The sequence below is a fragment of the Macrosteles quadrilineatus genome, unplaced genomic scaffold (assembly GCF_028750875.1).
Source record: "Macrosteles quadrilineatus isolate MER2022 unplaced genomic scaffold, UCM_ALF_1.0 Scaffold_2__2_contigs__length_208266976, whole genome shotgun sequence".
NCBI lineage: Eukaryota > Metazoa > Arthropoda > Insecta > Hemiptera > Cicadellidae > Macrosteles > Macrosteles quadrilineatus.
In genome coordinates this window covers 21,129,586-21,147,983 of record NW_026542595.1, presented here as the reverse complement: position 1 = coordinate 21,147,983, position 18,398 = coordinate 21,129,586, and the positions used below count along the sequence as shown (strand labels likewise).

General features: G+C 36.5%; 1 protein-coding gene across 1 annotated transcript in view; it reads left to right on the top strand.

The window, feature by feature from the left end:
• LOC128985523 (lysine-specific demethylase 3A-like) overlaps positions 1-18,398 on the top strand; it is a 46,414-nt gene that overhangs the window by 5,408 nt on the left and 22,608 nt on the right. The window contains exon 4 of the mRNA XM_054405108.1: positions 11,313-11,527. Within this exon, the coding sequence (XP_054261083.1) occupies positions 11,313-11,527 (215 nt within the window). The remainder of the gene's footprint in view (positions 1-11,312; positions 11,528-18,398) is intronic.

Here is an 18,398-nt window from a genome sequence, read left to right as displayed (position 1 = left end):
TGGTTTAAAGGTGTAAAGCGGGATAAACTTGAATGAGTTCGCGAACCAGCATAATCGGACCATGGCAACGGGGCTTTACGGGGGGTTTTATGGGGTAAAAATTGGTTTTTCTCACTTTTGACCCTCAAAACACAAAATTTCCCAATTTCTCTTTAGACCTTTTTAAAGAGCTTAAAAAAAAAACAATTGATTTAGTATATAAAAGTATTTTTGTTCGGTTAATAGTAACGGAGAAAATTTAAAAAATTGTAAATTAAAAATTCCCATGTTATTCTTATGGAGAAAATTGTCAAATGTTGTAGTTTACTTGTTTATGGATATATTTTGTATTTTGATCAAATTTATTTATTTTGTACTAAGCTATCAATATTTTACAAAAAAACACACTTTATTAGTTTCCTTTTAGCAGCAAACCTAGGTACTCGTTAAACCTAATGTTATCAAAATATATTTAATTGAAAATCAAGTAAGACAAATGGAAATTCGCTTAGTCGGCAGGTTTGCTGCGGCGGGGTTATTATTCGGTTATGGGCTACAGAAAATATTAAAAGAATGGATTTAAGAGTGAATGTTGAAAAACTAAGTAATTCTCAATCATGGAGAAGGTGGAAACGCCAGATGGAATTAGTTTTGAGACATCATGGAATTAGTGATCTGATTACTGGTGAAAGGACAAGGCCTGAAGAAACAGAGGAGCAGAAGCTTAAGGATTTTAAGAAAGGTGACACCTTAGCTCAGGTACTTATTGTAAATGCTCTAGACGATTCACATGTAGAATTAATGGCTACTTGTGATAGTGCACATGAAATGTGGCAGAAGCTGTTGAGCATATATGAACAATCATCAATTCAGAGACTAGATAGAACAATGGGACAGTTCTTTACATCTATTATAACTGATGGAGAGAAGATTTGATCAAATATATCTTAAGATTGCAGTTAAACTTCATAGAAGTGAATGATGAACTTAACATGCATAAAGCTTCAGAACTGCCAGAACTTGTGTTGATGTCAAGGATTATGAGTACACTACCTAAAGAATTCTTTGAGTTCAAGAGTGTGTGGGAAAGCATACCAGTGAAAGACAGAAGTGTTGATTTGCTAATAGAGAGAATTCGTCTGATTGAGTCCAGGCTACCTAGGTTCTGATAATGGACAAGCCTTACAGGTTAGTAGAAATAACACAAGTCCATTCTCAGAAGGCAAAAGACATTCTGTAAAGAAGGAAATAAAGTGTTTTATTTGTAAGGGACCACACTATGCTAGTCATTGACCAAAGAAATCAGGAAAATAAGACAAAAAAAGACAGAGCCTAGAAAAGGTAACAGTGGTCCATTCTTGTGTTTTGTAGCAAAGGAGCACAGGAAAAAACAGCTTTATTGCAGACTCTGGAGCATCGCAGCATACGTGTTTCCGGAGGGACTTCTTTCACACATATCAGAGGTTTACTTCACCAATTAATGTCACTGTGGGAAATTGTGATGATATTGAGGCAGTTGGAGAGGGAAGTATTCGAGTAAGTGTGAATATTGGTAAGAACCGATACATCACAACTTTAGAGAATGTATGGTAGCCTACGTTCCCAAGCTAGGAAGGAACCTGATGTCAGTCAGCACAACAGTAAAGAAAGGATTTAGTTTCAAAGTAACTAAAGAAAAATGTGTCTTCATGAAGAATAACGTTGCACAGCTGTATGGACATTGTGTAAATGGACTCTATAAAGTTGAAATGGATGTTCTGTTGCCGCATGCAGAAGCTAAAACAGCGTATAGTAGTAAACTGAAAACTGTCCAAGAGTGGCATGAATCTCTGGCTCTCATCAAAATAAGACACATGTGTTAAAAACTCTTAAAAGCAGGGGAATACATGTCAAGGAAGAAGATGAATTTTGTGAAGGTTGCGTACTAGGCAAGCAACACAGAGCTACATACCATTCTCGAACTGTAAAGCCAACAATTGCAGGAGAAATAGTAAGTGGAGATCTCTGTGGTCCTATGGAAAACATTTCTCTAGGAGGAAGTCGCTACTGGCTGGTTTACAAAGACTACTTTACTAAATTTAGAAGAGTATTTTTCATCAAAAATAAGACGGAGGTTACAGACTGTATTGAGACATACTTGAATGAATGTCAAACTGCTGGACATGTGGTAAAAACGTTTATGAGTGATGGTGGGACTGAGTTTAATAATTTTGCAGTGAAGAAATTGCTCGCTAAACAAGGCATCACTATGAGAACTGTTATGCCTTATACACCAGAAGAAAATGGTTCTATTGAACGGGAAATGTTACACTGATGTAGACGTCGCAGATGATGAAAACAGCAGAAAGTCACGTTCAGGATGTCTATGTTTGTTTGCTGGCGGAGCCATTAGTTGGTTTTCAAAGAAACAAAATTGTATTTCATTATCAACTACTGAAGCGGAATATGTTGCTGCTAGTGAAGCTGCTATTCAAGTAATATGGCTTAACGTTGTGCTAGGGCGATTTATGCCAAACTATTCCGCCTAGATCGCAGCACTAGTACTGGCAGCGCTCAACTCTCCCCCTCCGCCGTCTGTTCCCCTCAACATCCCCTCCCCACCACGCCGAACCATCTAATGAATACAAAAACCTAACGCGCAGATAGCTGCTGCTATTGTTTGCGTTATCTCCTTATCTGAATTCTGAGATGTCTTGTCTTCTTGTGTCGCCTTACTAACGCTAGTCGCTGGTATCCCGGGCTCAGGTCATGGGCTGGGGGAAGTCTGTGATTCATCTTCAACTTAATTAATTGTAACATAAAATAATAATTCAAATTACAACCTTAGTATTAACATAAGAATATATGCACAATATAATGTGTCTTACATTCACAATGATTTTTAAAACCTGTTAGAATATCAGTATGATGTATTTTGTGTAATGTAGGCAAATTTAACATTATATTTATAGTCAAAATATTTTTATGTACGATTTTATAATTTGGTATAAGTGTACTGTATAAAAAAACCAACCACATGCCTCATTAGGAGGCACCTTCAAAATTATTTTGCCATACTACATTAAACTGTAAGATCCTTTTGCAACTACGAAAATAAAAATAAAGTCAAAATAGAAGTAAAATAGCACATAAGGATTATTACAAATTTAATTTTCATTGTAATACGTACTGTACTCTATTTGGGGCTTGATTGAAACACACACACACAAAAATAAGTAACATTTAAATATAATAAAGGTACTGTAAATAAGTGAGAAAACACAAACTGTGAATGCTTTGATTTGTCTATAACTGTACAATTTCTTTATTTATTTAGCTATAGTGAACCAAGTGTTGGAACCGTGTTTAGTTTCAAACGTTTCGGTCTCTCAATTTCGAGGTCGTGGTCTGTGTCTTGAACAACTTTTTTCCCTCTTTTAGGTCGGTTTTTCAATCGTTGCTGGGCCTCAATGATGGAGGGGGGATTCCTTATCCTCAAATTTCTTATGAGGCGACTGTCGATGATTTCCGGCAAAATGCATTCGTGGTAGAACTGTACTAATTTAGGTAGTACTTTTGCCCAGAATTCCTCATCAATAACAATCCTCTCAACAAACAACTCTCCTTTTCTGGTGAAAACTACGAAGTCACACCACTTTCTTTTGGCAATGTTCAACTGACCTTGAATTTGAAAATAGTAGTCGTGACTTTTTTTTAGTCGAAGCTTTCCGCTGACAAGTTCAAGACATGTGGTTTTGTTGTTTTGCAAGTGGTCTTCGATAGAAGTGTCCTTAATTGAATATAGACATTTGACTTCTATCAGGCCGTCGCTTTCCACTAATCCATCTGGGCTAGCCCCTAAAAATGGGTAAGTTTCATCTATGAATAGGCCACACCGGTCGACCTTTAGTCCAGTTCTTCCTTCATACATTTGAACAACTCGCTCTTCATTGTCTCGGCCTGTAACAATGGGTAAATCTTAGGGATTTGACTAGTAGCATTATCGGTCATCGTCAACATTATACAATTTTTTGGTTTTTATCATTAATATGAGTAATATTAGTATGTATCAGTGATTGAATATACTTGGCATATAACGTACTGACATACAATTTTAATATCATGCCATAATTTATTTCTTTGTCGTCTTATGGTATGTCTATGTATATACAAATAAACTTACTTAGTTTTTGAAAACTCGTTAAAGCTAAAAGTTCTATAGTATTGCTTGAATTTATAAATATTATAAATTTGTTGTTATCTTTAAATTTAAATATGGAATATGTGATTATTTGTAAGATAATATTTCTGTTTGTGTAAAAGTAGAGAATGGACAATGGAATGGATTTGCAATGGAAGTGGAATGGTGTAATGTTGGTTATTTGTTGAACATTGTTTTGTAATTGTTATTTATTAGTTATACAGGAGATGCTACGGAATTAATGTATTCATACCGTATGCGACAGCGTCAGTATTTAGTTGTCTTTGTATGAGGATCGATTTAACCATGTTGTGGCAATCTGTATGGGGTTTCCTTTTTGCCACAGATCCAAACCGGGAAGCTGTGAGCCGGTTTATCCTCTTCTCTCTCCAAAGCGGATTTGTGTGTTGGCCTATGGTGGAGCGCTCAATTGAATTATTTCCAGAATGAACATCTTTCCGAAGTTCGTCAAGGAAGGTTGAGCATTTTGAGACCATCTCACACTCCTCGATGTCGGGGTTTACAGCCAAAGGTCCATACTCGCTGTCATACTCACCACCACCTGAAGCAACAACCGGAATATTATGTCAGAAGGAGAACCCCTAAAGTTTCTTCTGACAAACATTGTTTAAAATATCAGGGAACAATTTTAAATTCACTTTTATTTCCTCCTACTACAAAAAACCACACTACTGCAAAAATTACGGGTCAAACTTTATTGTAACTTGTGGGCTTTCCCCATTAAAAATCATAAAATAAAAATAAAATCGTATGTTTGATTAGAAGTTTAAGTGATTTTTATTCATGTTTAGTATTTTTTCGTAGTTACAGTCCTAGCTATAATAGTACTACCCCAATTGCTGTGACAATTAGAGTTCTATATTTATTGCAGCTTTTGTGGTTTTAACGAAAAATATACCATAAATTCTCCCACCGCTTTCCCATCATAAGGGGTTTTAGCAAGGCAATGGGAGAAAGTATTTGTCAGATTGCTGATATAGTTTTAATGTACAAATATACCGTAAGTGTGTGTGTATAATCACACCTAAAGACTTTATCATGTACAAACAATGATATTAGTACCTTATAAGAAAATAACTTTGTGCTTTTTATCAACATACCTTGACGGCGTTTTCGTTTAGGTGGGTTTTTTTCCAGGTACAAGCGTCTCCTATAGTTTCTCTTTTCTCTCATCAGTATTTTCCTCTTGAAGTAAGAACCTGGACTTCTAGATGAAAACTTCCTCCAGGGACTAAGGTGCCAGCTCGGCCCTGAAGAGTGTGCCAAGGCTGCACCCATACATCTCCGCTGGTAGGAACCACCTGTGGTTAGATTCAGTCTTTTGCCCCCAGTAAACTTTGCAACATACCCCATATACCGCTCGGCAAGATTGGTGGTTTCATTGAAAACAAGACTTTGACATTTGCTCGCAACATTCCCAATGACGGTCCTTAATTTGTTTAGAAAATCACGATCTAGTTGCATTATTACATTTTCTTCCCCTGATTCCTTTCTTACGCAAAATTCTTCACATCGTTCATGGTTTCCAAACACATGGTCCAGTGAGTTTGTGATGGCCTGTCTAAGTTTTGGCACATTTGTCGTACTTGTACTGGATCCGCATGTTTTTATTGCGGTCCTGACCCCTTTTACAATCCGCTCAAGTCTTGTAATGGATTCGTTTGGAGCCGGCTTGCTTAGAAGTTGCCGAGATTGTAGAGGGTACTGCGTATTTTCGGCTACCTTGTGCAAATTGTCACTCAAAGCTCGTGTGACATGATTCGCGCATTCAATTTTTTGCACAAATCTTCCGTATTGGCATCCTTCTTGAATTCGAGCAAAAACGCTAGAATCACCGTCTCCAATGTAGTACTTGTATATGAGACCGTAGTCCTCTTCACTTCTCTTGAAACCTTCAACGATGACGCTGCTCTCCATACCCGTACTAGGACCGGTATAGTTTTTGTAACAGATATGATCTTGCCTCTTTTTCCTGGAGTTACTACATGTGAAGCAAAATTTGTTCTTTACTCCTAGGAACAGTATCTTTTTTGTTTCAGCCCCAATGATTATGCCCTGTAATGTAAGCATTCGATAATTATACATGTACAATATACAGTAGCAGTAAAAACTGGCGTGACCTGGGCAAAAAACAAGGCATATTAAAATGTTAAAAGTGTACGTTTTCAATTACCACGTTATTCTTATGTGGAATAAATTAAAAATTCTGTAATGTGAAAGTAGCATTATTAAATCAGAAACAACATTATAAAACAAAAAGTAATCTCCTTAAAAATGAACACAAACAGCCTTAAAGAATTTTTAACCAAAGAATTACTTATATTGCGACAGCAAAACCACCTTCAATGTAAACAAATGGCAAATCAATGAAATGGTGGCTTCTGCCGTGACCGGAAGGGTTGTGACAAATACGTACAACAACTGACCAGCTGATTTACAGCCAGTGCTGCAAACATATTTCGCGCGCATACGACCTTGTCTGCATGTTACGCGATCACTATTTCGTGCCTTCAAGTTGCAAATCTGGAGTGAGACAATGTTAACATGAACTTTTTTTACTTTCGTGATGGAAAATGTCCGCAATAAACCTTTGAACAACATTAACTCACCATCACCAACAATGAACTTCAAACAAAGAATAGACACATACTTTCTCCCATAAGCTAGTAAACAACCTTTATCATGGGTAAGCGGTGGGAGTAGCTATGGTATTCTATAGGGATGGAATTTCTACCATTTTGTTCAGAATTTAAAGGACTATAACATAGCAATGTTTTTATTGAAATCGTTCGGGTCGTTTAAAAAAAAAACGATTTTCCGTTTTTTATGGGGTTTTATGGGAAAATCACAATTAAAAATAAAACTTTTGAAAACAAATCACCAAAAAATTACTCAAAATGGACATATACACTCAAAACCCAAACTCGAAAATGTTTAGGAAAACAATACTTTCTCCATATACTATGTATAGGGGGATAGAATATAAAAGTAAACAACACGGTATCGAACTTAAATGGAAAGTTAAATTACAGAGTTAAATTTTAGCTTACCACTCCACTTTTAGAGCTCATTCCATGGCCATAGGATCGTTTTGCCCATCCTCCATCTCCAATCACTGTGATATACGGCTTGCCTTGAAATATATTACCCTTTTCCAGTGCGATCTTTTTTTCTTCCTCAGCATTGCGTTGCATTTTGTGAACCAGAATAGTCTCCCACGCCTGCAATAATTCATTCCCTTATAGATGAACTCATAACATACTCAAAAGATACTTAGTACTATATAGAGTTTTGCTGCAGTATGACGGAATAATGTTTAGATTCCGGCAAATGATAATTGCTTTAGGCTATCTGTAATATGAGTTTAGTACAAACTTATAGCTAGTATACTTACATCTCCAACCTTTTTTTCGTGGTGTATATATTTTTCCTGTGACATTACAGGAACGTCCAAAAGGCTGAAAAGTTCCTCTAATTGAGCGAAGCCGATTCCAATAGACATTGCTCCCCATACCAAAGCATCATTGACGTTCTGTTTTTCATCAACAGGCAATGAGGTAACTACATAGGTCTTTTCACAGTTGTCACAGTAAAAACTCCAGGTGCAGAACAATCCACTTCTAATTTCCTTTTTCAGTTCATACTTCCCCATTGTACATTTCATAGGGTGGGAAGCGATAACTTGTAGTTGCCGAAAAATGTGGCCAACATCAACCATTCTCCTACCGCTCATTACATTTTCCCTTAGTTTTTTCAATTCTTCCGACGAATAAGGCTCCACAATGAGGGGTTGTAGTAGACTTGACGGATCATCTTTGCTGCAGTCTGGTTCCGGGTCTGATTCAATATCATGTTCTAAGATATCTTCATTGTAATTCAAAATTGGTTGATTATCTTCAGTCCTATAGAACAATAAATTCAATTACTAGTTTATAATCTGTGTTCAAAAACACTAATACAAAGCTACTGATATAGCCTCTTTTTAATATCCCCTATTATTATTCTGACACTTTTACGCTTTTTATTATATTTAATTTATTTTTCATATTGTTAATAGCCTAATTGAAATATATGTTATAATTAGTTAATATACAGTATAGAATAATTAATTTTATACACCAATTTTATAGGTACGAATATTCTATGCCAATTACACATTTCAACGAAACATAGACAATAAAAGTTGTTGTGTTGCACCACAGTAATAATTATAAGTGTCATGATATTTAGTAAAAATAATATTTCCTAGAAAAAAATATTCTGGATTCACCCCCAGTTTTTCGACAGCGAAGGCTAGTGAATAAGCAATCAATTAGTGGTAACGTTAGTCAATTGTTGTACAAGTGCTAACCAGGTACGCCAGCCGCAACAGGCGGGCTTTTTGTCCATTGTTGTATTTAGTGCAAAATAGTATATTACGTTACTAGTCCCGAAAATAAGTGTTTGCCGGACGAGTGTGGTCGTTCCCGTGCGAGACAAAGTCGAGTACGGGATTACCATACGAGTCCGGTACACACATTTTGGACGAGTTACGTACGACAGTTTACGCCATACTACTTATTACGTACAAATCCTTATTTATTTCCACCAACTAAAGGACAAAAAATCACTAATCATAACCTCTGAGAGAGGTTTTTGTTTATAACCACTAATTGCCACGCAAATGCAGTGTAATCAGCTGATTGGTGTCCGGTAAAACTCATTGCAGAACAGTATTACGCAATGAAACCCCATTTGAATAAGCTGGCGGGAAACAGCTGTTTTCTGGACTAAATCCTTGCGTGGGAAGTTCGTCAAAATAATGTAGTGTGGCGTAAATAATGTTGTGTGGCGTAAAAGTTATTGTTGTACATTTATTTGTAAATAAAAGCACTTTTTCATGTCATTTCATTTCATTTGTTTCAATCAATTAGTGAGTAAACATATTTGCAGTGAGTGCGAATAAAAAACTGTATAATTCCCTATTATACAAAGGCAAATATTTATAATTATAGATTAAATAGACATAAATTATATGAAATTGGATCATACCTGGTCTCAAGGAGCAATCTGTCAAAAATGTCATCATTGGTGTCTTCTTGGATCGTAGTTGTGGCTTCTGTCTCTGCTACGGAGGTTGCAGTAGGCATGGAATTTCTAATATTAGCTAAATATCTCCTTGCACCTATTGAGCGTTTGTTTCGTTTATGTGGCCTCGGCTTTCTAGGCATTATTCTGGGTATACGGATAAAAAACGAGCTGTCCTAAGTAAAATAACTTACACAGTGTTACAGAGCTATAGAACTAAAGACACAGTGAAAAAAGATTATGGTGTGTACCGCACGTGCCACTTGTGTGTGACAGTCACTCGTCACTCGTCACTGAGATGATGGAAAAGCGCGCGAAAACAAAAAGCAACATCTGCACTGCAGGTGTATGGTGGTGGTAGTGGGGGAATTCCGAGCGCGGACTGCGTAGCGGGTTAGTATCCCAAAAATACAGGGGTTAACTCTATTCACATGTACCACAATTTAAGAAAAGCCGTTAATAATAAAAAAAAGATTTTTTGGGAACATTTTATAGAAGTTGTTTAAAAGAGATTGACGTGTTTATATTTTTCCTAAAGCAAATAGAGCTCAGATAAAAAATGTTTTTCAAAACCAAAATATATTTTTTTTTACAATATGAAATTTGTACTATGCTCATGACTTTAAGCATATCTAACAGCGTAAGAAACATTTAACATATTTACAAAATACGAAACAATGATCCAGTAATTCCGGTCCGAAGTTCGCTATTTTTAACATCTAAAAACCACTAAAAACTGGTCAAAAATTTTTTTTTTAATTTTTTTCCCGTTTATTATTACACTTAAAGTAATATCTGACTTAATTTCAGTATCAAAACAAAAATTGTAAAAGCCAAAGCACAACCTTAAAGGCTTGTTAGAAGAAATCAGCAGTTCATCGATAGAAGCAACCATGTACATTGACAATGCTGGTGCAGTACAATTACCACACAATCCTTCAACGCATGGAAGAACGAAACACATCAGTTTTCAATTCCACTTTGTTAGAGAGCACTTCAACAAAGGATGTTACAAAATGGACATGTACCTGGAAGACTTCAGTTGGCAGACTTGACGAAGAGTTTACCTTCTAGTCGACTGAAGGAACTTTTGAACCTCTCAGGTTTGAGGGCAAATAAAAAAAAAATTTTAAACCTGAGAGCCTGTGAGTTGAGTTGGGATTAATATTTTTTAAGAACATGTGTTGTTTATTATTGAATAACAACAAATAATTCTCATTCTTCTCATAACATGGGCTTTGTTAAATAAAATAAAACTAATTTCTTTATCCAACTTTTATTGTTTTTATTTCTTACCTAACAATCCAATTTATTTTGGATGATAAATAATAAAAAATACAAAAATAAAAACCTATGTCTCCACTAATAAATAAATTGGATCGTAATGTAAGCCGTAGATTTAAACAACTTTAATTTAAGTCCAAAATTATGAAAATCAGTCGTGTAGAAGAGCCAAACCGACTCGGAAAAGAATACCCAATAATTTTTAATACTTTAGGGCCTATATATACCTATATATATTTGAGAAATCTTCACCATCAATCCCTAAAAAAGGAGAGTTGGTGGATTGTGCCTCGAGCAAAACATTTTTTAAATTTTAGAATTGTTGGTCAGTTTGAGCTACACCTGAAATTACCCCACAAGCTACTGATATAGCCCAGAGTCAACTGTTTGATGACCACTGTTCTCATTCTGGCTTACTTGTAGTGCATACCACTACCAGCCAATCCTTCACAAAAGTTGTGAGGTGTCACTCACCACTCCAAAGTATAAGACTCCACTGCACATATTTGCTGCTAACTTCTGATTGGTATTAATAACTTTGTCCTCTTATTAAAGAGTTTAAAGATTAAAGAATTGAGTTGTGTGTGGCAACAAAAACTTCCAAAATGCTTAGCCTACTTGACAAAATGTTGTTGTTTGGGTATTGTTATTTCTATGCACTAACACGGCAAATGAGCTAGCTATAAGAGAGTATATTTATCCTACAAGTGTCCTGTAATTTTTCTTCTCTAATACATAACTAACACACCTAAAGATGGAAACTATGTTTCATTTATTTTAGGTACTCCGCCAAGGGTTTCTTGTCTACAGCGGGGTTCTTGGACCCTCACTCAGACCCAACTCAGGATGACCTCGCACTGTGGCAGCCCTTGTTAAACAAACCATACCCTCAACTGGACATGAAAAGTGCCAAATACATTCTAGATAATGTAGGCAGCCAGTTCTTGGACTTGTGCAAACAAGAAAAGGAGGCTGTCTCTTTACATATGTCACAAGGTATTAAAAACACTATTTTTCCTACAGTTACCTAACAATGTACATGTTCTCTCACTGATTTGAGAAAGCAAAGTGGCCAGTTCGCTCATCAGTGAGACAATGTTAACATTGTCTCACTCTAATTACTTTGTCTCACTCCAGATTTGCAACGTGAAGGCACGAAATAGTGAGCGCGTAACATCCAGGCAACGTCGTATGCGCGCGAAATACGTTGGCAGCACTGGCTGTAAATCAGCTGGTCAGCTGTTGTACTGTTGTATTTGTCACTTCACATTAAATGTTATATTAAAAGTTCACTTCTGTGTAAAAATAGGTTATGTTTCTTCACAAATTTATTTGTTTTATGGTAACTGTAGGAAAAGTATAATGTGCAACTCGAGTTCAAAGTACAATTGCCTCACTTGAGAAACCATTCCTCACTCGCCTACGGCTCGTGAGTAAGGATTTCTCTCGAGTAAGTCAATTGCTCACTTTTCTTACTAGTTGCACAAATAACCATTGTCATGCTGCAGCAAAAGTGTCTGTTTTCAGTTCAGTAGAACTCTAATCCCGGATCCACTGGGACCGGCCCCATTTAGATGATGAAAAATCTATATAGACAATAGACAAACCCTTTATTCCTTCAACAATAAACACATATTTTAGTGGACATTGTCTAACTTAAATAACAATTTGGGAAAAACCTGTGACTGCAGCAGTGTCCGGCGGGAGTTAAAAAATCTTCTTGCTCCTGCGCTCGTGAAGATGCAGCGATATGAACTCTATGTCGTGCCGTGCGTGTGTACATATAATATGTACTGTAAATAACTTCTCCCTGAAGATGCCACACACTGTGGCGAAATATATTGGAGGAAACTTTTAAAATCCTGCAAGAACAAAGGCAAAATCTTGTTTTAAAGGGATAAATGTATATTTAAAAACACTGTTGTGGTTACAAATTAAAAAAAAAATAGGGTAAATTAGAGATTTATAAAACACCTAAACAAACATTCTAAAGACTAATTCTTGAGCTTCTATTTTATCTCTAAGCAAATTGTGTATCCCCGATCATGTTTAAATATGTAGTTTTGAGTGGTGCATACATTCCTCTATCCCTTTAGCAGATGAAACATGATGTGACTCAGCCTCTTCTGTGGTAAAATACAGCCCCTGGAGACTACATACTGGTCAATTCTAAGTAGCTCTTAGTGTACAGTTAGTTCCTACCAGGGACGTAACTAGGCTATTCAGTACCCGGGGTAAACACCTATTTTGGCGCCCCCCGCCCCCCTTCAATTGGACTGAAACCAATTCCTTACAAATCTTCTTAAAAAATGTGTGGTCTGTCCATCGGTACAATACATTAATACTACAGTATTTAGATCTTAAAATGCTTAACCTCAAGTTCAATGTACTAAGGCCTAGATATGTGGTAAATAATTTAATACAGTACGGTACGTATTTTCAAAGACAAATAGTTTATTTGAAAACGAAATCATTCACGAAAATAATATTGCTAGTAACACGCAAAGAAACTGCACCGCAACCACATTTTGTGTCCTGAACCACTGATTACAAATAGAATGAAGTATTTTTTATTTATTTGTTAATTACATGCATGGCAAATGCCATTTTACAAGAGAGTGGTTTTTACATTGATTGTCAACTGACATTGAGTATGAACTGTTGTCAACTACACTAGTGCACAACATACGCAGTTAGTCAAGGTCAGACGTGTTGTATATCGATGGGTCAGACCAGCGAGCGTCGATGTGTTAGTGTTGTGTTTGTAGTATGTGTGTGTGTGTGGTGACTGGTGTGAGGGATGGTGTGCGGAGGTGGTTGCCGGGAGGGGGTTGAAAGTGTTCTGACACCGCGCCGGCGTCATCCTAGTGACTCATCGACGACAGACAGACAACGCAGTAGGCTCATCCTCATACTCGCTCCGTACAAGTTCATACGGATCGTTAACATTATTCATAAACAGTATAATAACAGTCAGATAGCATTCATCATTTCACTTTGTACTTCTTAGACTTAAAAATATAATATAATGATTTTTTGGTATTTATTCCGTATAGGTGCCTCCAAACGAATTTTTAATTTTGATATCTTACTTTATAGTTTTTTACCTCCTGAATCCAAATATAGCCTACCATTATTTTTCACCGCTGATGAATATTTCTCAAGATATCGCCGTAAAAACATACAACATTACAATAAACAAGGTAGTGATTACAATAACATTTCAAGTGATTCTGTAGTCAATAATGTTTTCTATAATAGGAATTTCGTCACATTATGAAGATCTAGATGGACTGGTGGACTAATTACATGTAGTTCTTATTTAAAGGCATGTCAGGGTGGTAGGTCGTGCTGTATGTGAATTGGTGACTGCGTTAAGTGTTTTGAAGTTAGGTTAGATTAGGAAGGTAAAGTTAAGGTTATAATGTATCAAGTTGTTAGTTTATGTTGCCTGCAGTAATTCGTAATTTGAAGTGTTTTTTTCTGGATTTTAATTTTACAAAAACAGTCTGCAGGCGACATAAACTAACAACTTGATACATTATAACCTAAACTTTAACTTACCTACCTAATCTAACCTACCTTCAAAGGACTTAATGCAGTCACCAAATTCACATAAAGCACGACCTATCACCCTGACATGCCTTTTCTGACATCAAAAGGAGTTTGCTTATATTCTAGAGGTTTGGTTAGGTTAGGTTATGTTAGAATAGCACCATTTTATTATGTAATTTCTAAACGGCGAAATATAGGCCTAAATCATTAATAATGATAAAATACTGGTAACAATAATACATTACTAGATGACCCGTGCTGCTCCGCAGCATTGAAATTAATAATAAAAAAATAAAATACTAAACTTAATAAGGGCGGTACAACTTTAATTAAACTCTTATAGGGCTGCTGGATTAATTTCGCCTTATGACCAAATTAAAGTATAACACATTCCATATAACACAGAGAAAATCGTCCCGATGTATTTTTTTCCGTTTTGAAAATCAATTAATCCAGAACAATATCCACACTTCCTAAAAGCACCTACAGAGAAAGCACGTACATTTGTTAACTCATATGTAACACAGCGTGAATGAGGCTTTATTAAGAATGTTTTATTAACAACAATATTTCTTGTAAAATAGACATCTCTGTCGGTAGAATTGCATGTACGCATATTCTCAGGAGTAGTTCCCTCCATCTGGTAATCTTTATTAATATTACGACTTTTATAATACTTCCTTCCAAACAATGTTTGCTGTTCGTCCACCTTTTGATTTAGTTTCTACTTTTACAGTATCGAAACATTTCCCTCTCGATAAGGCGACGTACAACTGACCGTGAGTAAATACTGGTTCAGGCAAGTACACACCAACTCGATCAATCGTTTGGCCCTGCGCCTTGTTGATGGTCATGCAGAACGCAACCTTTATGGGGAATTGTCTTCGTTTGAAAGAAAATGGTACTGTAGAATCTGATGGAGAGAGATCAATGCGGGGTAATAGTGCACGTTGTCCAATATTTGTGCCAGTTATGATTTCTAAGTCTAAACTGTTTTCATACATTTTCTTGACAATAAGTCTTGTTCCGTTTAGAAGACCTGCTGTGTAGTTTAAATTTCTTAATAACATCACAATGGCACCTTCCTTTAAGACTAATTTGTGAGAAGGCAAACCAGTCATCTCAAGGCTGTTGAGGAATTCAATAGGGAATTGCAATAGTTCACTGTCATCATCTGTAATTAGTTTATTCACACTTATATATGTTTTGCTTGAGCCTGGGATGAGGTCTAAAACTCTTTTATTGATTTCCTCACAATGCTCATTCTTTGGTGCTAAAATGGCACATTTTGATAAGTACGATGAGTCCATAGGCGTTTGTAGGTTTTTTCCATAAATTTCTGAAACTATGTCTGAATCAGAGATAAGTGGTGGGGGTAAGTCCACAGATTTGTCATCAATTGTTGGGTATTCCCCATTGCCAATTTCGAGCAAAAAGTTAGCAAAATCTAACTCATTAGTTTTAGCCCTCATATTTTTTGTTAATTTAAAAATTTTGAATAGTGGCCATAGGTATGAAAACTTAATTGAATTCTGAACAGTAGAGGCTCTAGATGAATGAGGCACAACCGGCAACACTTGCCGGAAATCTCCACCTAAGATAATGATTTTCCCACCAAATGGCACATCGTTATCCATTATATCTTTCAGTAGCCGATTGACACACATTAGAGCATATTTGTTGGCCATAGGTGCTTCATCCCAAATTATTAATTTTGCAGAACGAATGATAGAAGCCTCTTTACTGTTGACTTTTAAGCCGGAGACAGAATGTTCATTCAAATTCAGTGGTAATTTAAATCGGCTATGAACTGTGCGGCCAAAGGGAAGTAACATAGCAGCAATCCCAGTCCATGCAACGGATATGATTGGCATTCCAATATTAATGCAGCTCTGGATTAAGCATTTATATACAAATGTTTTTCCGGTGCCACCAGGTCCATCTATGAAGTATGCCTTAACACTTGCAGACTCATCATTGTTTAGAAGTAATTTTAGAATTTCATCAATCACAACACGTTGTTCTTCATTTGATGAAGCGATCATTTTCGCTAGTTCATCATGTTGGATTTCATCTATAGTTTCCTCTATACATGTATTTTGAGGCAATTCATCAATAGATGGTAAATCAAATGACTTCAGAGAGAAACCATGTAATTTTAACGTTTCTGAAGTATCTTTCAGAGCTAATTGGTAAGCTACTTCGGTCGGGTATGATCTAAGGAAATCTTCAGACATTGAGTCCTTAAAGAGATTCCACAAATTCAGAACATTTGATGGACACTGAAATATACAGATGTAGGCAAACAACTGTCGAAGCTGGTATGGTATTTGAAAAGAAGAGGCCTCTTGTAAGGCTCGCTGCCATTCCATATCATCCAATATTAATCCTCGTGCTGTTGCTGCTGCCTTAAATGTAGGATGTGTGAAATTTTCATACGTTTTCAAATCTTCAAAACTGGTAGCACCAATTACATGTAGTAATAATATACGTAAATGATATCGCTCGGAATCCGCAGGTGAAACATTATACATTCGGCCAATCGTTCTAGAATAGTGTTTACGTTTATGCCATTCATTTTTCTTCCATACATAGTGAACTGGTGTTTCGGGATATACATAAGGACTTCTAGTTGAAGGATTTCTGTTCAACTTGAACCATGCTACTAATTGGGTAGTTTTTAACTGTGCTTGGATTAAACCTTCCTCCGGGGCATCGTTTCTGAAGTAAACATTCTGAGAATCAGGTAAATGGACTGGCAATCTAACCACAGTGTGAGATTGATCGTGCATGCAATATGCAAACATTCTCCAAGCAGCTTCACTTGGTCCAACATATCGAGCATTCAGGAATAAATTAATTTCATCGTGATCAAGTACATCGTTTTCCCTTGCTACCTCTATATTGCAACAATCGTGACCTTTATATACATACTTATGGATGTACTTTATAGATCGTACACTGGAGCAGATCTCTACATTAATATGTGCACGGAAATATAGAAGAAGAAATGGATTGTATGGTACAATGAACTGATTTGTAACATTTACATCGTCTCCAGTTGCACGTTTAGTTATGGTTCTCCCATTATTTCTAAGCTTGTAAATCGGATAGCCATTAACATTATCTTGCGTTTCCTCAATAAAGGATTTAGGGAAATCTTTTTTGCATTTTCCATCCTTCATACATACACAGGAAGGATTTAATATACCACACGGCCCATGCACCATGTGCTTACTAACTAAGTCATACAAATCTTGGTTTATGGGATCGGGAATTTCGGCCGAAACAACTTTGTCAATGTCCTCTGGACCCCTAAACTTACAATCATCATCTAACGTTAGAAGCAAATGAACATGGGGCAATCCACGCTTTTGGAACTCCACTGTATACAAAAATGCTTTTATTGCTCCAAATATCCCAACTGTACACAGTAGACGTATTAGTTCCTGAACCTTAGTATGAAATACCCTTACAACAATGTCTGGTCTGTTATTTGGCGTCTCCCAAGTATGAATACTCCCTGTTATTTCAGGCCATGCCGGATTGCAGGTAAATGTTATGAATAGGTCAGGTTTCCCAAACTTCCTGACTAATGCCATAGCGTCTTGATAATTCTGCATCATATTCCTGGGGCTACCAATAAAGGACGATGGCAAAACTACGATCCGACCTACTCTTAACTTATCCTGTTCAGCCCTTATACGTAAAGCATCGGACAAACCAACATAAGTGTCTACACGTAATTTTGTTTGTTCTCTTCGAATGTATTTTAGTCTATCTCCTTCAATACGACAATAATAGTCTACAAAAAGCTGTTGAGTAAGTTTTCCAGCGCTTACTATAGGATTAAAGTTTCCAGCACAACCATTTCCCCTAACTGAAATTCTGTATAGAATATACTCTCGCATGGTAACAGTTTTCCGTATTTTTGTTTCACGCGTTCCTTCAATAGGCAAATTTATATGCCAACCAGTTTCACCGCAGGGCCAAATTAAAGTATAACACATGGGGTCACAGTGCATACTATCATAATTGATTTTCTTTAAACCTCCTTCCTTTTCATACACTGTAATATGTCTATGTGAAGGTGGCGCACCATCCTCCGTCTCGAAAACAGCCGCAATTTCAGAGGCAGCTGGGTCATTGTAACGACGCTGATCTGCAAATGGCTCATGATAGAACCTCATAACAAAATTAAGAGGAACACGGTTCTCATTCTGTGCATGAAGTTTTTCCTCTTCTACTTTCTGGTGCATGGTTTTGTAAGATCGAACATAGGGGTTACATTTGTCTAACAAATTACTTAAAT